Source organism: Schistocerca serialis, chromosome 5 (genome assembly GCF_023864345.2).
Source record: "Schistocerca serialis cubense isolate TAMUIC-IGC-003099 chromosome 5, iqSchSeri2.2, whole genome shotgun sequence".
NCBI lineage: Eukaryota > Metazoa > Arthropoda > Insecta > Orthoptera > Acrididae > Schistocerca > Schistocerca serialis.
The window spans coordinates 398264285-398287412 of record NC_064642.1 but is presented as its reverse complement, the minus strand read 5'-3'; the positions used below and the strand labels follow the sequence as shown (position 1 = coordinate 398287412).

General features: G+C 43.5%; 1 protein-coding gene across 2 annotated transcripts in view; it reads left to right on the top strand.

The window, feature by feature from the left end:
• Window positions 1-564: 564 nt before the first annotated feature.
• LOC126480983 (peptidoglycan recognition protein 1-like) overlaps window positions 565-23128 on the top strand; it is a 66039-nt gene continuing 43475 nt past the window's right edge. Inside the window, exons 1-2 of one of the 2 annotated variants that reach the window (XM_050104419.1) lie at window positions 565-681; window positions 21355-21456. In XM_050104419.1, the coding sequence (XP_049960376.1) occupies window positions 609-681; window positions 21355-21456 (175 nt within the window). In that variant the 5' untranslated portion in view covers window positions 565-608. Of the gene's footprint in view, window positions 682-755; window positions 778-21354; window positions 21457-23128 lie in introns of those variants that run through there. The other variant, XM_050104420.1, reaches the window with a different exon arrangement.

Below are 23128 nucleotides of genomic sequence, written 5' to 3'. Positions count from 1 at the left end.
TTTATCCGATCTGAGCCTTTGTGACTTTTTGCTTTTCCAGAATTTAAAAAATGTCTTAAAAGTACTTCATTTTGGGGCTCTGGAGAACATTAAAAGGAATGTGACCGAGATATTAAAGGCCCTACCACTTGAAGCTTTCCAGCGCTGCTACCAAGACTGGGAATAATGACTCTGCCAGTGTTTAGCTTCCGATGGGAAGTACTTTGAAGGGTACAATATTGTTGTTTGGAAGAAGAAACTTTGATTGATAACAGAACAGTTTCATTACTTGTCCCGCACACCTCGTATATTTCTAAATGAAATACACCATGAATGAAACCACTCAGAAACTATGGAAAATCTAAATCAGCATGGCCCAATGGGGATTTGAACCAATGTCCCACTTAATGCGAGTCCATTTTCTTAACCACTGCGCCACCTCGCTCGGTCTGTATCGGAGGGATGTGCAGAAATCTTACTCAGAAAGTGAGGTTCCTTTATTTATGAGATAGTGTTTACCGCCAGTAAGTAATTATACCCTCTGCCCTCGAAGGCGGAAGAGGCACGGAAAGCCAACAGCGCGCGAGGTGGGGCGTGCTGTGCGAGTCGTGTGGGTTCCAGTCCGCAAGATGCCAGGCAACAGTGAAGACACCCGGCCGTCTAGGGGGCAGGACGCGGCGCGCAGGGAGAGGCGTCGTTATCGTACGTATGATAACAACAATCTTACTTGCTAGGCAGTCGTAGGTCCCTGCCGTACCGGCATTGACCGCGGCGAGGCCCTGTGAAGGTCTGAACATGGTGCGTTTAAACTGGAATGAGGAAACCTGATAAATGTAGAGCCAACGGAAATCTGGACAACGCAACAACGCCGCTGCAGTTGGTCGTGCTACCAAGACTAGATGCCAGTAACGAAAACGTCTATGCTTCATGTCCATCCTCGGGCATAAAGAAACGATTTTAATCGTTAGTAACTTCGTCTATGTGATGTATAATTTTGCCTTCGGTGACGTCTATATTTGATACCTTGTATAAGTACAGAGACTCGCTGATTTGAGTAATGTGTTATATAAAGGTACTTAAGTACTCAGCGGAAACACGAGTTTATGGTTGCACTTAACAATTTACGACATAGGTGTTGCTATTGGATGCTGTCCAGAGTATAATTCAATCCCATATTCACCAGTGAACTTCCGGGAGAATATGGGAATATCGCATTGCTGTCCTGGGCAGGCTCGTCGCGTCGCGGAATTTGTTTACCGTTGCCTTCGACCAACTTGTTATGAATTGCATGCATATTGTGTAGCTGTGTGCCGGCCGCGGTGGCCGAGCGATCCTAGGCGCTTCAGTCCGGAACCGCGCGACTGCTCCGGTCGCAGGTTCGAATCCTGCCGCGGGCATGGATGTGTGTGATGTCCTTAGGTTAGTTAGGTTTAAGTAGTTCTAAGTTCTACGCGGCTGATGACCTCAGGTGTTAAGTTCCATAGTGCTCAGAGCCATTTTGTGTAGCTCTGTCGTTTATGTCTATGTGCTGTGTTCTTATGCAGTGTAGCTGCATTTTGTGTTATTACTCTGAGGTGACAAAAATCATGGGATAGTGATGTGCAAATGTACAGATGGCGGTAGTAATGCGTAAACAAGGTATAAAAGGGCAGTGCATTGGCGGAGCTGTCATTTGTACTCAGGTGACTCGTGTGGAAACGTTTCCGACGTGATTATGTCCGCACGAAAGGAGTTAAGAGAGTTTGCATATCGAAAATCGTTAGGGAATTCAGTATTCCGAGATCCACAGTGTCAGAAGAGTGCCAAGGATACCAAATTTCGGGCATACCTCTCACCACGAACAACGCAGTGACCGACGACCTGCTCTTGACGACCGACAGCAGCGGCGTTTGCGTAGAGTTGTCAAAAAAATGTTCAAATGTGTGTGAAATCTTATGGGACTTAACTGCTAAGGTCATCAGTCCCTAAGCTTACACACTGCTTAACCTAAATTATCCTAAGGACAAACACAAACACCCACGCCCGAGGGAGGACTCGAACCTCCGCACAGTCCATGACTGCAGCGCCGTAGACCGCTCGCCTAAGCCCGCGCGGCGTAGAATTGTCAGAGATAAGAGACAAGGAACATTGCGTGAAGTAACGACAGAAATCAGTGTGGGACTATGATGAACGTATCCGGTAGGACCGTGCGGCGCCATTTAATAGGCTTTGGCAGCAGACGACTGACGCGTGTGTCTTTGCTAAAAGATCTACATCGCTTGCTCCTGGGGTCGTAATCATATCGGTTGGAACCTAGACGACTGGAAAACCTTGGCCTGCTCAAGTGAGTCCCGATTTAGTTGGTAAGAGTTACTCGTAAGGTTCGAGTGTGATGCAGACCTCACAAACCCGTGGATCCAAGTTGGCAGCAAGGCATTTTGCAAGCATGTAGTTCAAAGATGGTTCAAATGGCTCTGAACACTATGGGACTTAACTGCTGTGGTCATCAGTCCCCTAGAACTTTAGAACTACTTAAACCTAACTAACCTAAGGACATCACACACATCCATGCCCGAAGCAGGATTCGAACCAGCGACCGTAGCGGTCGCGCGGTTCCAGACTGTAGCGCCTAGAACCGCTCGGCCACCCCGGCCGGCCAAGCTTGTAGTGGCTCCATAACGGTGTAGCCTGTGTTTCCATGTAATGGACTGTGTCCTCTGGTCCAACTGAACCGATCGTTGACTGGAAATGGTTATGTTCGGCTGCTTGGAGACCATTTGCAACCATTCATCCGCAGCTCATGGTCTCGCGGTAGCGTTCTCGTTTCCCGAGCACGGGGTTTCGGATTCGATTCCCGGCGGGGTCAGGAATTTTTCCTGCCTCGAGATGACTGGTTATTGTTGTGTCGTCTTCATCATCATCATTCATCCCCATTACGGTCGAAGGAAGGCAATGGCAAACCACCTCCACAAGGACCTTGCCTAGTTAGGCGGCGCGGGTCTCCCGCGTCTCTCCCCTACGCTCTGTAAATGAGTATGGGACTCATCATCATCATCATCATGGACGTCATGTTTCCAAATTTTCATGGATGACAATGCGCCATGCCACTGATCCCAAAATTGTTCGCGATTGGTCGGAAGAAGATTCTGGACAGTTTGAGCGAATGATTTGGCTACCCAGATCGCCTGACAGAATCACATCCAACATTGACGGCACATAATCGAGAGGTCTGTTTATGCACAAAATCTTGCACCGGCAACGCTTTCGCAATAATGGTGGGTTTTAGAGTCAGTATGGCTAAGTATTTCTGCAGGGGCTTCCATCGACTTGCTGAATCTATGACACGTCGAGTTGCTGCACTACGCCGGTTAAAAGGAGATCAGACACGATATTAGGAGGTATCCCATGACTTTTGTAATCTCAGTTTAAAGTCGAGAATGAAATGAGGGAAAGGGGAAAGGAGAATTCGAGGGCAGAGCTTAAACCGTTCCTCTCGAATAGCATGAAAGGTGCAATGTTCCTGGCCGCATTACGTGTTTTCATCTTTCGCCGTATGAGGATACGTCCAGCACTGTTGAACATGTTCGTTTTTGTTATCCAGGAGTCATAGTTTGGGGAAGCATAATGCTGCATGGTCTTACTGACCTCCAAATCGCCGGCCGAAGTGGCCGAGCGGTTCTAGGCGCTTCAGTCAGGAACCGCGCGATCGCTACGGGCGCAGGTTCGAATCCTGCTTCGGGCATAGATGTGTGTGATGTCCTTCGGTTAGTTAGGTTTAAGTAGTTCTAAGTTCTAGGGGACTGATGACCTCAGATGTTAAGTCCCATAGTGCTCAGAGCCATTTGAACCATGTTTTGAACCTCCAAATCTTCGGACACTGTACGCCCATGACAATGCGCGACCGCATCGAAAAGCTTAGGTGGAGGACCTCTTGGAACGAGAGGGTATTTGGGGAATACTCGCGACCCCGGTTAATCCCCTCCACGAATGCTCGCTCCTTCGACTTATTTCCCTCGGAGCACGTCGTGGGATACGTTGGGGAGACTTCCACATGCATCAATCCGCATGCACCAATGGTCATCCAGTAATTGTCAACCGCCCTGGTGGAGGAATGGAAAGACCTACCACAAGAATTCCTTTCCAGCATGGGGGTACACTGCAGAGCACGAATTGCCGTCCATGGTAATCACTAGAGACCGGATTATATGCATTTGCATGCTGCATGTGCATTTGTATATTTTCTCCTTTCCACCGGTTATTGCATATTTTAAGTAAAAACTAGTGACGATGAATATTTTCGCTCTATGTTTACAATATTTTAAAAATTTTGTCGCGAAGTCTCTAGCTCCATCTAGTTTTGATGTCTCACAGAATGACCGCGACCTAGAACTGCGTGCAATCGCTAATCGAGATGCCACTGCCTAGCGAAATCATTACAGAAGAGGATCAAGAACGGGCAGAGTCAATGCTCCTGCGCCCACGTCCCCCGTTAATCCCTTCCGCTGCCATACCGTAAGCGTTGGCAACAATTACATTAAACTAAGCAAGCTTTTAGTCGCACTTCCATTGTTTCAGTTTAGCTTTCTCTTTACTTGTACATAGCTGAAAGTGTTTACGACGTGTAGTGTGTAATGTGTTGTGCGCTATGCTGCCCGAAAAAAAAAAGAAACCTTTCATGGATACCTCAACATCCAGGAACATTTACATACGACGGAATTGTTTTATATTGCCGAGTTTGCGAGAACATCGTTTCGTGCAAAAACAAGTTTCAAATACACCAGCATGTTAAGACAAGTCTTCATATGACAGGAAAGCAGAAGAAAGCACCATGACAACAACTTCTGAGAACAGCATGTTGCAGTAGCTGTAATTTGTCCAAAGGTAACCAAATAAGTCGGTTTAACGTGGATTTATATGAAGCATTCGTTGCAAGCAATATTCCTCTCCACAAAGTTACAAACCCTATCCTCAAAGGCTTCCTGCGCAAATATTGCTTAAATCAAAATATACCAGATGAATCAACATCGTGTAAAAATTACATACCGACAATTTACGTAAATGTTCTGGAAGAAATACGCAATGAACTCAAGGACAACTTTATCTGGAGTTCAATCGACAAACTACAGACACTTGTGGCCGTTACACTGCAAATTTAATTGTTGGTGCTTTAAAAGAAGGGCCTTCTTCTTCCTATTTAGTGGCCTGCAAAGAACTTTTAAATCATTCTACGATCGCCAGATTTGTGAATGAGGGTACAAGAAAAATATTTCCAGAATCTTCTGTAGATGGAATTGTGTTTGTTTCAGATGCTACTCCCTATATGATCAAAGCAGGAAAAGCCCTCCGAGTATTTTATCCCAATTAGATTAATGTGACGTGCTTTGCTCATTGAGTACATCGCCTTGCTGAAGAAGTACTTTCCACGTGTGTGAATGTAAATAAACAGATTTCATCAACAAAGAAAGTGTTTCTGGAGGCTCCTGCTCCTATCAAGATCTACAAAGAAAAACTGCCAAATGTACTTTTACCTCTCGAACCAGTGGTAATTCGTTAGCGTACGTGGGTCGAAACTGTGTTGTTTTACAACGAACATTTCGAGATCATTGGAGGGATAGTAAACGACTTCGATAATGCAGAGGCTTTGCCAGTTAGCCAGTGCAAGGAAGCTTTTAATGATTCCAGCATTAAAAAAGACATTGCTGTGATAAGCACTCATTTTTCCCATATACCTGCCAAGTATTAACTCGGGTGATGCTGAGGGAGTTAGATTAGGAAATGAGACACTTAAAGTAGTAAATGAGTTTTGCTAATTGGGGAGCAAAATAACTAATGATGATCGAAGTAGAGAGGATATAAAATGTAGACTGGCAATGGCAAGGAAAGCGTTTCTGAAGAAGAGAAATTTGTTAACATCGAGTATGGATTTATGTGTCAGGAAGTCTTCTCTGAAAATATTTGTATGGAGTCTAGCAATGTGTGGAAATGAAACCTGGGCTATAAGTAGTATACTCAAGAAGAGAATAGAAGCTTTCGAAATATGGTGCTACAGAAAAATGCTGAAGATTAGGTGGGTAGATCACATAACTAATGAGGAAGTATTGAACAAAATTGGGGAGAAGAGAAATTTGTGGCACAAGTTGACTAGAAGAAGGGATCGGTTGGTAGGACATGTTCTGACGCATCAAGGGATCATCAGTTTAGTATTGGAGGACAGCGTGGAAGGTAAAAATCGTAGAGGGACACCAAGAGATGAATACACTAAGCAGATTCAGAAGGATGTAGGTTGCAGTAGGTACTGGGATATGACGAAGCTTGCACAGGATAGAGTAGCATGGAGAGCTGCATCAAACCGGTCTCTGGACTGAAGACCTCAACAACAACAACATTAAAAAGCTTGAGACTCAAGGTTTAGCGCTGAATGAATGTATTTAGCTAGTGAATAAAATTATTCTTGTGAACTCCTCATTGCCGGAAGGATTCCTAAGAAAACTTAAAGAAAAGTTTGAAATAATTTTAAACAATAATCCAGGCTTTGAAACCTTGTGCCAAATTGATAGTTTTATCAACAGCCGCGTGAACTTTTACCAGAAACAATAAGTGCCAACATAGCACCCAAATTCAAATGCTGACCAGTTACCTCAGTTGATATAGAACGGTAACGGTCCATAAAAATGTTTTGAGTGATCGAAGACTCAATCCTACTACCGAACATTTGGAACAGTACTTGGTCGTTTACGTTTACTTACTTTTGAATACATTGTGGGAGTGAACAGTGATCAATGTGTTACAAACATTTACTATCAGAAACAGTCTTGATCACAATTTATTTATTACGGTGACCGGTTTCGACCACTACTGTGGTCATCTTCAGACCAATGAGTAAGAACCTCCTTCTGGTGGTAAATCACCACCGTAATAAATAAATTGTGATGAAGACTGTTTTTGATTGTAAATATATGTTTACGTTTAAAATAGTAGAAAATTGTAAAATAAATTGCAAAAAATGCTTTGGTCCAATAGCATCAATTAAAAGTTAATGCTGTTCATAAAAATTCAGATCGTATGTTGTTTTTTAGATAAAATATTCCGGAGTGTTCGAGAGTGCCCCTCTGCGTGCGATATATCTCGAAGTTGGTCCTGTACATACCGATTGTTTCGCTGCAACTCACTCGCATCGCATCCGCTTGTTACCGACAACAACAGCAAAGAAGGAACAATTCTTGAAACACGGTATGCGTCTCCATTTTGCAGATTCTTAGAAAAAAATCCCATAAAGGCTTCCTTCCCTACATACCAGAAAGTATTCAGAAAATGATATCAGTGTTCTAAATGTATCGATTTTTCGCGCGGCCGGCGCTCTTCAACGTAATTGATATGCAGAGGTTCGACTTTGAGATATAATGCGCGCTGTAACTACCATGTTTTTTTATTATTTGATCGTGCACATTTCGACACTTTTCATGCATTTTTAAGCATTTTTCATGCATATTTGCACTGCATATTTTAAGGTTGTTATGATGCATATAATCAGGTGTCGAGTAATCACACACTCGGCTTAAGACGCGTCTTCTGCCTTTTGTTATGTCCAAGGGATCATCAGGAATCGCGGTGACCCCAGTATAGTTACTGTCTTTGAATAAAAGTGTCTCTTCTGTTCGTCTCATTGCATATTTCTTTCAGCTTCCTCCTTACTACACTCCTGGAAATGGAAAAAAGAACACATTGACACCGGTGTGTCACACCCACCATACTTGCTCCGGACACTGCGAGAGGGCTGTACAAGCAATGATCACACGCACGGCACAGCGGACACACCAGGAACCGCGGTGTTGGCCGTCGAATGGCGCTAGCTGCGCAGCATTTGTGCACCGCCGCCGTCAGTGTCAGCCAGTTTGCCGTGGCATACGGAGCTCCATCGCAGTCTTTAACACTGGTAGCATGCCACGACAGCGTGGACGTGAACCGTATGTGCAGTTGACGGACTTTGAGCGAGGGCGTATAGTGGGCATGCGGGAGGCCGGGTGGACGTACCGCCGAATTGCTCAACACGTGGGGCGTGAGGTCTCCACAGTACATCGATGTTGTCGCCAGTGGTCGCCGGAAGGTGCACGTGCCCGTCGACCTGGGACCGGACCGCAGCGACGCACGGATGCACGCCAAGACCGTAGGATCCTACGCAGTGCCGTAGGGGACCGCACCGCCACTTCCCAGCAAATTAGGGACACTGTTGCTCCTGTGGTATCGGCGAGGACCATTCGCAACCGTCTCCATGAAGCTGGGCTACGGTCCCGCACACCGTTAGGCCGTCTTCCGCTCACGCCCCAACATCGTGCAGCCCGCCTCCAGTGGTGTCGCGACAGGCGTGAATGGAGGGACGAATGGAGACGTGTCGTCTTCAGCAATGAGTCGCTTCTGCCTTGGTGCCAATGATGGTCGTATGCGTGTTTGGCGCCGTGCAGGTGAGCGCCACAATCAGGACTGCATACGACCGAGGCACACAGGGCCAACACCCGGCATCATGGTGTGGGGAGCGATCTCCTACACTGGCCATACACCACTGGTGATCGTCGAGGGGACACTGAATAGTGCACGGTACATCCAAACCGTCATCGAACCCATCGTCCTACCATTCCTAGACCGGCAAGGGAACTTGCTGTTCCAACAGGACAATGCATGTCCGCATGTATCCCGTGCCACCCAACGTGCTCTAGAAGGTGTAAGTCAACTACCCTGGCCAGCAAGATCTCCGGATCTGTCCCCCATTGAGCATGTTTGGGACTGGATGAAGCGTCGTCTCACGCGGTCTGCACGTCCAGCACGAACGCTGGTCCAACTGAGGCGCCAGGTGGAAATGGCATGGCAAGCCATTCCACAGGACTACATCCAGCATCTCTACGATCGTCTCCATGGGAGAATAGCAGCCTGCATTGCTGCGAAAGGTGGATATACACTGTACTAGTGCCGACATTGTGCATGCTCTGTTGCCTGTGTCTATGTGCCTGTGGTTCTGTCAGTGTGATCATGTGATGTATCTGACCCCAGGAATGTGTCAATAAAGTTTCCCCTTCCTGGGACAATGAATTCACGGTGTTCTTATTTCAATTTCCAGGAGTGTATAATGTTAACAGCTCTTCCTGTGTACAACCCAAGCTTCATCGATCTACGTTACTTGGAAGTGACACATCATGAGAATATTACTTTCTTCTTTAAGTTTTACACAGCATTGTACTTTTAGTATTATGGTTATGAATTTCACAGTGCATTTTAAATTCAGTCTTATTATTAACTACAAATGCCATTTGAGAGGGACTATATTGGCACACAAGTGTAAGAATCTGAAGATCGCTGAAGAGGCTACTGCAAGATATTGACTTTTCGACTTTAACTGCACTACAACAGCAGTTTACTCCATAGGGCAATATCGAGTTCAAATATGCTACGAACGCAAGCAGTCGCCCCTACAGGTCATCACTGTGAGTTTTAAATGCAGGGAGACCTACAGATCGAACATCACAGCACTAGCATACATTAGCAGCTTCGGTTACGAAAGCAGGTATTGCAGTGGGTAGAAAAAACATTTAAAGTGACTTTTAATCGACGTCAACAATATTACTTAAACGTTACTGCAAATTTTCCAGAGATCATACGAGAAACTGCGACATGTATGCATATAATATCAAGTATCGGATCAGTAGTCGTTAGGACTAGTGTCTGACAGAATTTGTTTGTCGCATTTGACGTAACTCACAGCAAAGGAAGCCGCTTGCAAAAGTAAAGACGTTAAGTTGCGCTGACGTTAGGGTTCCATGTTAAACTTTTTTTTTCTTTGTATTCGAAAGCGTTTATACGGCCTAGTACAGTGTGCGCTTTTTGCAAGATTTGTGAAGTTTTTATATTATTACTTCAACCTTGTCGCCAGATGCTCTTCCTGTGTCGTAGGCGTCAATGTAATGCACCATATGTTGCGTGTCTTCATATTGTAATTGTGTTTGTATCGTATGCTCTGAGGCAGAATTTGGGGACCAACCCAGCATTTGCCTAACCAAGTGTGGGAAACCGCCCAAAACCCACATTAAGGCTCAGCAGCGCGGATTCGATCCGCTATGGCTAACCTCCCTGAGTTGTAAGGTAGAGCGTTGCGCGTTACGCTATTTTTCCTTTCATTTCGTTCGTCATTGTTCCTTGAATTTGGTCTGGGCGGACGTCACAGGACACCCCTTCGAGTTCATCGTTGAATACTTCACGCAGTTTTTTTTTTTTTTTATTTTAATTACAAAGAGCAGCCAGCACTGTGACCGAACACGCTGAGTTATCCTGCCGGCGCTATACAAGCAGGTGGTTCCTTCGTAGAACTGCTTACCGGCTGATTGACTGCTTCACAAATCAGAAAATATGAAGCAACATGACATTTAATGAAGGAACTATGGTGTTCTGCTCCCAGCCGCGTAAGTGTGTTAAATGTAGACGACTATCAACAAACAAATAATTTTGATTGACTTCATGTGCACGTATTGAATGATTCTTCATATTGTTCAGCCTCTCTTGATCTCACAGAAAATGATATAGAGCAATTTTGACAGGCGATCTAATGTTTCCAATTCCCTCCAGTATTTATGGTCTACAATAGCTTTTTTATATATTTCGCTTTGAATCTGCTTTCGGCTTTGTATGCCATCCTCAGATAATGTAAGACTAAACAGTGAGTCCAGACATCAGCGAGAATTTATAGATGCACAAAGATGGTTTTTCCAAAAACATGTGATGTTTAGAACTACATGTCTATAAAAAAACACGAGCATAATGAAATTCTCAAAGAAACTTTGAACAAATAAAGCTTATATTATGTTATATTCAAAGATTAGAAATGTATAAGTGAGTACTGGCTCAGACTACTACGTCATATGGACAAAATAACTGCCGATTGTTCTGGACAGGCAAAAAAGGGGGGACGCAGAGGGGAGGAAGGAGTCAATAGACTGTGGTTGGGGGACAATTACAACAAGCAGCAGTAAGTATTCTTTCTCATCGATAGCTAATATGCTTCTTATAAGTATTATCCGCTCTCATCCCATTGATTCCTTCCTCCTCTCTGCTCTCCCCTTCCGCTTTTGGCCTGCTCATCACATTCACACTTTTGTCCATGTAACAAAGTAGTCTCTGCCAATACATATTTGTACACTGTTTTTCGCCTCCACATTTTTATACTTGTAATCTTCGATTATAAAGTAACATAACGTTTTTATATTCAAAACTTCTTTGTCAATTTCATTACGCTTGTGTTTTTGTATGGACAATATATAGTTGTAGAAGGTCACGTATCTTGAAAAAACAGTCGTTTGTGCAGTTATATACTTTCGCTGATGTTGTGTGGACTATCTGTTTATTCTTCAGCCGGAAATGAACTATAAAGTTAATATTATTGTGGAACATCAATTCATGTTTTTCATATGTCTTTGTTCTTCCAAGTGCTAAACAAATATTCCAACAATTTTGTATTATGATTTCCTACCGGATACCTGACTATAAAAGGTAATCGAGATCTCCGTCAGAGCTGTATGGAAGTCAAGAGAACATTTTCAGGACTAAGAACTTAGACAGGCGTCCCATCTAATTTGGACACTCCTACTATTTCCTAACAGGTTGAAGATGTCAAAACAAGTGGTTTTATCCTCGTAAGTTCCTATGTCCATCGAAATAGCGAAGAAAGAGGGCTTTTCCAACTAAACTTTTCAATGACATTATGGTTTTTGTAAATAGCGCTAGAAGATGGAATTTCCTCAACAAAAACGTAAAAAAACACTATGCAAAACATATCTAACATCCTTCAACACTTCGTCGAACGTACATAAACCATGTTTCTGTTATTCATAAACAACTTTCGCATTGATCACTAATAAGAGGACACTATTGCTTTTGATCATGATGAACTTTGTATTGAGAACAAAATAAAAACAAGAATTGTAAATATACTTTTATGTTTGTGCACGTAAGTTGTACTCGCATCATCAGAAGCAAATACTCTGATTACACAAAAGCGCAGAAGTTAAGCGATCAACCAATTTTTAGTTTTCATAAAATGCAATTTATATTGTGTAAGGATATAAAATACACAATGGACTAACGCTTAATGATGTTCTGTTCTATTTATGAGCAAAACAAACGACCGAGCAAACAGAAAAACAGAGAAACGTCGTGGGCTTCCAGGTTCTCTCTTACACATTCATTTAAGTTTCTTTCCTTATCAATTCCACCAATACTACAGTTAATCCCACCATTTACTACGTCATTTATGTAGCGCAACTGTACTAGTAATGCTGTCTGGTGTAGAAACCAATCTTCGGGTAGATGACTGCTTTACCTTAATGTCAATAAGGAGTGTGATCAACCCAGTCAGCGATACAGCTCATAGAGCGTCGAGAAACGATATAGTTATGATGTCTACGACAGCCAACAGAGAAAGTCATTTCAATTGTAAATATGAGAATGTAAAGCTAATAGCATCTGCTAAATAGCAGTTATGCTTATCACCACATTTGTATAACTACAGTCAATGTCAACAATAATAATAACAATATCAATAATAATAATATACATAACTTGTCTCAAAAAAGAAAGAATTGTTTCTGGGGAATTTTGTTGTTTGTACATAATTAAGTATAGCTTAAGGCAAGAACGGAATACTGTTTAAGCTTTCGCTAGCCTCCGTTCCACATTGTTGTGTTAGTGGGAATTTTCGTGTTTTTTTTATTTTTTTCGGACAAATGTACTAGATCCCTAATACATGTATTAGTTACCGAACTAATTTCCGCGCTGAAAAATAAGACATTCTTACGTTGCATACAAACAACAACTTACGCTTGTTATACACTTCTTTCTTAAATGTTCGCTTGCGGTCTCGCTTATTTGATTTCGTCACTCTCTCTGTCAACGGGTCTGCCGAGCGAGGCTTTAGTTCAAAATGGTTCATGTGGCTCTGAGCACTATGGGACTTAACATCTCAGGCCATCAGTCCCCTAGAACTTAGAATACTTAAACCTAACTAACCTAAGGACATCACACACATCCATGCCCGAGGCAGGATTCGAACCTGCGACCGTAGCGGCCGCGCCGTTCCAGACAAGCGCCTAGAACCGCTCGGCCACCAACGGCCGGCGAGGCTTTAGTTCCTTTGCAGCTAACTTTTCATGATAATTTTCTTTTCGGTTAGCACTTGAAACATATTCAAGAGATCTCTCTCATGTTGACACTGCAGACGAAAGTCGATTCCTACAAGTTAACAATCAACTGCAAACACAAACTGCCGTTTGTGGAAATAATTAAATTCAGGTTGTACTGCCTACCAACATGGTCAACTATAATACGAATGAGGCGCTGAGAACCATAAGAGCCAAAAGCACACCGTCGTCGTTGCTACATTTAAGTGAATATCAGAGAAACAGGGATACAACTTTTCGTGAAAAGATGTCAGAAGCATGAATAAAAGTTACAGTTTCACAATCGACGATGATGTGCTTTATGGTTCTCAGCGCCTAAAATGGATTACTGTATGAGAAAATCCAAAACTTAATATAGTATGTCAATTCAGAATCCCACAAAATATGCTATTCTGTCAGTATTGTTATAACATATACTGATGTCCGATCTAATTTTACTGTATAGTGAGTGAATTTGCGTATCTGAGGAGTGTCCTACGTCTAGCGGGATTTATGCCAAGCGGTCCGGTCCTGGTAGCTGAATGGTCAGTGTGACGGATTGTCAATCCTCTGGGCCCGGGTTCGATTCCCGGATGGGTCGGGGAATTTTCTCCGCCCAGGGACTGCGTGTTCTGCTGTCCTCATCATCATCCTCATCGACTGCAGGTCGCCGAAGTGGCGTCACATTGAAAGCCCGGCACCCGGCGAACGGTCTGTCCGACGGGTGGCCCTAGCCATAATATTAAATTAAAAATTATACCAAGCGAATGGGGATAAAATTCTGCTGTAGTGTGCTACCACCTGACGGCGTTGACATAAACTTGTATTTGGGCGGTAAGCGCTAGCTGAGCTCACTGTCAACATCCACATTGTTTATCCAGTTCGCATGTATTTGGCCCGTAAGAAAATTACTTCACGCCAGTTGAGCGTGCGCAGAAGCTCCTTGAAACGTGCACATCCGAAGGTGTGCCCGCGACCCTGATGTCAAGTTTCGCAGAATGTCGTGTATTTCAGACTACAGCATCTGCATAAAGTTTAATAGCATTCAAAGAAAAATATCCAGTAAATCCACAACATGTCAAAATCAGGGTGATGAAGTGCTCTTGTGCTCCAGAATGAAGTTTTCACTCCGCAGCGGAGTGTGCGCTGATATGCAACTTCCTGGCAGATTAAAACTGTGTGCCAGACCGAGACTCGAACTCGGGACCTTGCCTTCGCTGGCAAGTGCTCTGCCAACTGAGCTACCCAAGAACGACTCACAACCAGTCCCCACAGCTTCAGTTTTTCCAGTACCTCGTCTCCTACATTCCAGACTTCACAGAAGCTCTTCTGTGAACCTTGCAGAACTAGCACTCCTGGCAGAAAGGATATTGCGGAGACATGGCTTAGCCACAGCCTGGGGGATGTTTCCAGAATGAGATTTTCACTCTGCAGCTGAGTGTGCGCTGATATGAAACTACCTGGCAGATTAAAACTGTGTGCTAGACCGAGACTCGAACTCGGGACCTTTGCCTTTCGCGGGCAAGTGCTCTACCAAATGAGCTACCCACGCGCGACTCACGACCCGTCCCCATAGCTCCAATTCTGCCAGTACCTCGTGTCCTACTTGCTCTTGTGTTATTACACAACAGCCGCCATTGGTTGAAGGTATCAATATAACATGAGATGAGCACTGCTCGATTGAACTAGATCGTGATGAAGGCCGAAATCATCACTTATTTCTCCAGATCGAGGACATACTCACTGAGACTGCCTTTCTACAAAGCTATCAGTAACAGTTGTAACTGGCTAGACAAGGTGGTCTGTTCGTCCATTCATATACACTGTCTGACAAAAGAAGTAAAGCACACTGAAGGGAGGGAGAGCGAAACTAAACTTAATGGGTCGAGAGGATATGTGACGTTATTGAAGTGGTTATAAAATCGAGTCAAATTTACAGATAACTTGACAGTATGAGCTCACTTGTCAGTGTGATGTTGCATCCACTCTGGCCTGGATGCAAGCACTGATTCAACTGCCTCTCTTGGAGGCAAGCTGGCCGACGAAAGTTTAACTGATCCTTGATATCCTGGATTCTGGCACTGGGAGATAGTTAATATCTGAGCTCCTGCCACACAATTTCTGTAGGTGAGGGATCTGGTAGTCTTACTAGCCAGGTGAGTACCACAACATCATACAGTTCATAGAGACAACTCATATGAGTGAACGAGAACTGTCCTGTTGGAAAATGGCACCACGATACTGTCTCATAAGCAGTAACACACAAGGATGCAGGATGTCCGTGTCGTTCCGTTGTGCCGTCAGAATTTCCTATCATTACCAGCCGTGACTCGAAGTCGTTCCTGGTGACTTCCCACACCATTTGTGCCTCTGCACAACATTGGAAGAATGAGACCCCTTCTTGGGTTTCCGCCATACACGCCGACGATGATCATCTGGGCTAGTGGAGAACCGTGATTATTCACTGAACGCAGTACGACGCCATTCATTAGTAGTCCATGTTTTCCAGTAGCAGTACCACTCCAGACACATCCGTTTGTGTTGTGGTGTTAATGGCAGCCTACACATGAGAGACCGCAGTTCGTGGTCTAGTGGCTAGCATTACTGCCTCTGGATCACGGGGTCCCGGGTTCGCATCACAGTGGAAGCAATCACCCCAGACTGCAACCCATTCCCACGACCCAAGGGACTGGCGACTCTCTGGATCCTCGCCGTGACAGCACATGCCATCGTAGCAAGGAGGCAGACCGACCAGCTGGCCTTCCTGATGGAATTCTGGGAGGAGAACAAGACGACCCAGCAGCACAGGCGCTACCGTGAGAACTTCAGAAACTTCCTGCAGATTCCACTTCAGACAGCGATCGCCAGAGTCCTTCCCAGTCTGTGACCCTCAGCACCGCCACCAGCCACCTCACCACAAGAAGAACGTGTGCAGTGATAGTGAATAAATGCAACAGAAAAGATAAAGTGCCTTCTCCTCTCGCCTCAAATAGTGAAATATAGTAGTATAACCTGTTTCTTCTTAGTGAAATGAGTGATACAAAGTGCTTCTCACCAAACATCTGTCATGCTCACAGCCAAATCAGTGTCAAAAGTGTGCCCAATAGTTCTGCCAGTTTTTTTCATTATTTGTACTATATTGTCTAGGAAACAAGCATTACTTAGTGGAAAGTGCCAACTACTCATAATTTTTTTTAAATGATATCCTTTACTATGTGCCCTATAAAATTTATATTGTTTACTCACACTTTCCTCTCTGCTTCTCTTATATAAGTTTTTTCCACTTCTGCTCCATCTATCATGCTGATGTTTCCCTCATACTGTTCCACCTAACAGTGCAAACTAGAGGAAGAGATCAAACCAGAATGCACAATGTGCCTGCGGCATCACAAGTGCATGACATACAGAAACATGAACTCAAATCAATGTGTCGATGCTGCATATAAATTATGATGCCTGTCCTGCAATGTTTTACCCAAAAAAAGATGACAAATGGCCATGCAAAAGGGTTCAAGGAACAACAATAAGAGAAAAACGAAAAAGAAAAGAATATACAAACGGAAACCTATAAAATGACAGTAATGTTAACCAACACTAGGAATATAATAGGTTAATAGAATTAAATTTTTTAATGTATCGTTAATGTATTGGTAATATATTTAAATAAATATATATGGTTAAAAAAAAGGTTCGGTTCCCGGTCGGGTTGGGGATATTTCTCTGCCCGGGGACCGGGTGTTGGTGTTGTCCTCATCATTTCTTCATCATTCGGGAAAATGTCGAGATTGGACTGTGTAAAGACTGGGAATTTGTACGGGCGCTGATAACTGAACAGTTGAGCGCCCCACAAACCAAACATCATCATCATCATCTACGTATCAGACGGTAATTAAATAGCCCGGCTGTTGCTAGTCTTCGACCAATGGTGTGGGATGACACAGACTGTTGCAGGAAGTCTATTACTCGTTCTCCGATGGCAGGCGCAGATGTGGAACGGTTATGATGTGCTTGGTGCACAAAATTTACAAATGTGGGTGTCACTTGTGGTTGATGGGAACCTTGACCACGAGTATGGTTGCCTTCACATTATCATGCAGCCCAATGCCGAGTTAATATCACACCCGAATGCCCCAGAAGTTTGGATATTGCACGATTCGACTAGCTGGTCAAATGAGGATTCACAATGAGGTCACTTTCTAATCCGTGTCAGATGCTGATAACGCTGTCTCATACGAGTACATGTCATATCTGTACCCTTCGCAGTGATGACGTAACATCTGATACTGTTCACACGCCTTATACAAGATGAGTCACGAAAGGCGCAACACCCTTTTTATTTCGTTAACGGTTCTAGGTTTTATGCAAGTGATGGTATGCTAATGGGCACGTACTTCGGTATGTATTAAATAATTTTAACTCTAGTATAGACCGAGATACTGAAGCAAATACGAATTTTTAAAATAGAATGATATACTTTATAACCGCATCCGAAAGTGCTTGAAAAGTAGAGTACAGCGATATAATACTTATTCCTTTTGAGGTTAAAACTCTTCGCGAAGAATCCGCGAAATATTCTAAAACTGAAAAGCAAGCCGGCCGAAATTAGCTACTGCGTTGTAAACTCGCTCATGCCAGGATACGTCGTTGTATGAAGCGTTTCGTCTGTTTACTTGTCTGCACTGCAGAACTAGCAGGACCTGCGTTGTCTACTGGCGGTTCATCTCTGCTTCAACATTTCTTGCATGTAGATATTTATACGAAAGAAAAGACGTTAATCATGCTACTTTTATATGGCGAATGTCAAACAAATGCTGTCGAAATGATGATGGAAACTGCCTGACTAAACTGTAGTTGTTTCCACAAAAACATGGATCCGTACACACATTTGAACTAGTTTTTAAGCCCCATCTGATGCGACAGAGGCTGCATGTGCCCTAGTTCCACTTACAAAAACCGTAGCTGACCCTGCATCTATGTAGTATAGGAAATGAGGTTCTATCATACTAGCGTAGGCCGATCTTGCTGTATATAACTACGGAGACTGGCTTGAGAGCTCTGTTTGGCTCAATGACCGACTCTGGCCACATTGCTTTCCAATTTTAGGGCATTTCTCGGACTCTTTTGCGAAAGTTTCAATGTAAAAACTAACGAACGCTATACAATTGTAACTGTCTTTCCAAGAGCTATTGAACGCAGTTGTGAAAGGTAGACGGTTGCACTAAAACAACGAGACCAGACAAATACCGAAAAGTATCCGCTATTCGGAACTAAAATACCGGTATCGGTTTTAAACGGTCAGGTTTATCCGAGCAGTCCATGTTCGCAACGACCTTCTGCATATCTGGTCTGCAGTATTTAGTTCGCATTTAGACCTACCTACCGCAATGCAGTTTTTGCCCAGTCCTGAGTAAGTAGTCCAAAAGTGCAGAGTATTTTCCGGCTATGGCCAAATTAAGTAAATTTGCTTATAAGTTAATTACTCTGCCTAGTGCTTTTACTTCGGAAGTTATAAAAAAAATAATATCAGTATGGAGAAGATCAGCAAAAGACTGACTTCTAAAATGCTTAACGCTTTCGCGCTGATCTTTTGAAAGGGTTAAAAGCTGAAAAAGAGGGCTGTTTTAACTACCTAGGGCGAAGTGGAACTTATGTTGTTGCTGTTTCTTACATCGTAAGTAAGAAGAAATGACACTGGAATGAGAAAATCGGTAAGTGCTTATAAGAGACTTGACGCTGAGATATTGGCAATTGGCAGTAGCTATGCTGATCTGAAAATTTATGCTGTTATATCGCATTCGTCGTTGAGCCACAACATACCGGAAATATGTCGTGCCTTATATGAAGCACTTCATCTGGTCTCCATCATTTCAAGTGCACATACCGAACACAGGTGGTAACACAGACAAATTTTTCTGTCGGCTATTCATTCACAAACAACGATTTGTCTGTGCGATCACTGTCTGAACAGAGAAATCGGCGCAAACATCTGAGCATGTAAAGCGCTCTTGAAAACCACAGCAAGAGGTGACCGCTGTTCTATTCCTTCCTTGTGCAGCGCCAGATATTGGTTATCTGCTCGAGCCGTCTCCCTAGACGGTCTTTTCCTGAAACTTATGGATGACGCACTTGTGGTCATAAGTTGTTGCCACAGTCACGGTCGGCTTAAGGTCCAAGTGACACAAGTCGCTGCTCGAGGCACCAAACTGGTGGGATCGCCAGAAGCGCCACAACCGTAAGATTTATACGTGGGAAGTACCACATTTACTATATAGCTGACATAGGTGAAACTGTTCGAGGGAAAAGGGGAGGGGGAGATGGCGCCAAATGATGAAGTGGTTGTGTGAAAAAATGTTCTAGAACCGGCCTTGATCATAATCAATGAACTAAGAGGGATCCATGTTTCACCTGCTGTTCATCCTTGACTTTGATGTCAGCCCAATTTGAACAGCCACCCATCTCAATATTTTTGACAGAAATACTCTGATGTTAGTGGAACAAGTTGACAATCTCATGTATCCTGAATGAGATTTTCATTCTGCAGCGGAGTCTGCGCTGGTATGAAAGATCCTGACAGATTAAAAATATGTGCCTGACGGGGACTCAAGCCAGGAATCTTTCGCATATACAGTCAAGTGCACCGCTCACTGAGCTACCCAAGCACGGCTCGCGACGGCTCCTCACAGCACCACTTCCGCCAGTACCTTATCTCCCGTGAGAAGGGGCTCTGAGTTGTGACTGGGTAACTTAGGCTCTACAGTGTTATTCCTCATAAGGCAAATGTGCCGGGTTCGAGTCCCGCTCCGGCACACAGTTTTAGTCTGCCAAGGAGTTTCATCCAACGCACACTCCGCTGCAGAGTGAAAAGCTCATTCTGCAATTCTCAGATGTCTTCTCTCTGTACTTCTACATAATACAGTATATGCTGGGTTCAAATGGTTCAAATGGCTCTGAGCACTATGGGACTTAACATCTGTGGTCATCAGTCCCCTAGAACTTAGAACTACTTAAACCTAACTAACTTAAGGACATCACACACATCCATGCCCGAGGCAGGATTTGAACCTGCGACCGTAGCGGTCACGCGGTTGCAGACTGAAGCGCCTAGAACCGCACGGCCACACAGACCGGCAGTATATGCTCCCAAAGCCACTGAACAGTGCGGGGTGAGTGTACAACATTAATGATTCTTTATCGTATTTGATTCCCATATTGAGAGTGGGGAAAGTGACTGTCTTTACGATGGTGGCAGTAGGACTATACACTGTTCTTCCCGAAAGCCAGTGGTTTAAATTGGCGAGAAGAAAGTCAGTGTTCTTCCAGACATTCCCGTTTAAGTTATCCGATCCCCTCTGTTACACTTTCGTATGTACTGTGTCCACCTGTTAAGATTCTAGCAGGGCGTCCTGGATTCGCTTGCTATCATGCCCACTTCATAATGGCTCCAAATGCTGGATCAATATAGAAAAGGTCACACAAGCACGCTGTATTAAGATTTCCCTTAGAGAATAATAAATTCGTGCCAGATTTCAGATGTCCCTGTTCTATCCTCATATGGAAAGTAACATCATTTCACACTTTAACCTTTAACCCCATCTAAACATATCAGCCCATTTGTTTGTTTCTTATTATACGTTAATTATTTTTGAATTCGTTGCTGGAGAAAATCAGCGACCATAATGTAGTATTTGAAATTAATTATAAAAAAAGACCACATGGCGAGTCACGTTTATTAAAAGGTGACCGCTTTCGATCATCACATGATCATCTTATGACCTTCAGCTATATTCATGGACAATGTGTGCGCATGGAGCAGGCAGTTGACTACCGTATCGTCATTCAGCGGTTTCTGCTCCATGCGCACCCATTGTCCATTAATATGGTTGAAGGTCTGAAGATGATCATGTGATAATCGAAACCGGTCGCCTTTTAATAAACGGGCCTTGAAATCTGAACTGTTTTATAATTAATTTCAGTTATTCTACGTAGTTTCGAGTTTTCATTCTGATAATGTCATAGAACATATATCTTGAGCATATCGGATTCTCGCCCATAAAATACCAGGTGACATAAGGCGTTGAATTTTGGGAAAATAGTCAAAACAGTAACCTCCGTATGAAAACATCTTCCCATGTTTGCGCTCTCGGCCTTGAACTGTAGCGGCATGTTACTACAGTAACTGACAGACAAAACATGTGTCTTTCAGGTCACAAAGCCTGCGGCAGACGATTGCTGATACTCGTGCTTGCTGAGATCGGCCTGACCTTCAGTGCTTTCCTCATCTCTAGATGTGAATACATGTTGCCAGGTGAGTAAAAAGTTAATGTGTTTTTGCGTATTAACTGCCTCAAATAAGTTCAAATCCAGCTGATAACTTGCCCCAAGCTAAAGTCTACGTCTGAACTGCCCAAGCACCATTATAAGCCTTCGTTGTGACAAGGACTTCTAACGGCAATAAATACCCTGCTACGTTAAAAGGTCCACTTTTTCTTTCCACGGAGAAGATTTAGGGCAACACACAATAAATTTACAACATTTCACAATCGAATTTAAACAAATCACAACAAAGGTTCTAAATGTACACCATAAAGGTTAAAAGCTGCTTTATGAAACACACAACTTTAACAGTTATTTATTTACTCGATCGGCATTTACAAGGCGACATATTAAACTAGGACAGTGCAGCATTAAAATGACACATTTAGCATTACTTAATTACATAATACAAAATTTTATACAATATGACTTATTTTTTAAGCCATTCAATGGCATTGTCCGTGAGGTTATGTATACTCTCCAGTTCATCATAAAAACCATGCACAGTACACTCGATCAAGTGAGTCATTGATTGGTTGAGTCCACATTCGCACTGAGGGTCGTTCACGAGGCCACATGTTGTCATCATCTCCCTGCATCTTCCAACACCCGTCTTCGCACGGTTCAGCGTAGTCCACACTCTTCTGGAAAGCTTAAGGCCCTCTATTGGTATGCTTGGGTCACTAACCAGTTTTCTGTTCTTTACTGTGTTTCTACTCCATAAACTTTTCCATTCATTTTCTGGATCGAAGGGAAACACCTCTGTACATGTTTGCCATAGAGGTCACCTATCGATATCAGGCGTTTTTTTGGTGTCAGCTCCTGGTGTATGGGAAGGTTTGGGTTTGCCAGTAGTTTGCTATATTCTCTTGATAGTAGCTGATTTCTTCTGGTTTCAGGTGGTGCTATGTTAGACAGTACGTGTAGCCAATCTAAAGGTGTACGTCTAAGTGCTTCTGATATTATTCTTATTGTTTCTCTTGTATGTATACTTCTGGCTCATACAGGTGCACAGTACTCGGCCGCGCTGTATACCAGTGCCGAGGTTGAACTTCTCAAAGTATTTGCATCACATCCCCATGTGGTTCCGGTGGGTTTGGCAAGAATGGCATTTCTACATTTCAGTTTTTGTTTTGTATCTTCTAGATGGACTCTATACGTTAGGGATTGGTTGAGCTTTACTCCAAGGTACCGAGGATTATCTTCATGTTCAATGGCCAGGTTATTCATGCAGATGTTCATCTTTCTCTTGGCTTCTCTGTTACTGAGATGCATGTTTACTCTTACTGTCTTGTTTGGATTCGGTTGTAGATGCCATTTGGTGTAGTATAGGTGCAACAGATTTAGGTCTTCATTCAATTTCTGCTCTATTTTTTCAAAAGATTTGCTTTGATAAGCTACTGCCATATCGTACGCATATATAAATTTACGGGACGTTGTTTCTGGGATATCTGCAGTGTACAAGCTAAACAATAAGGGGCCCACTACCGAGCCTTGTGGGAGTCCGTTGTTGAGTGCTATGCATCTGCTGGTTTTGCCATTAAGAGTTAATCTAATTTCTCTTACAGTTAAAATGTTCTTCGTAAGTTAATAGGTCTGGCTGCTCTGAGTTTTTTCTATCAGTTTATATAGTAGGCCATCCCTCCACACTGTATCGTATGCTG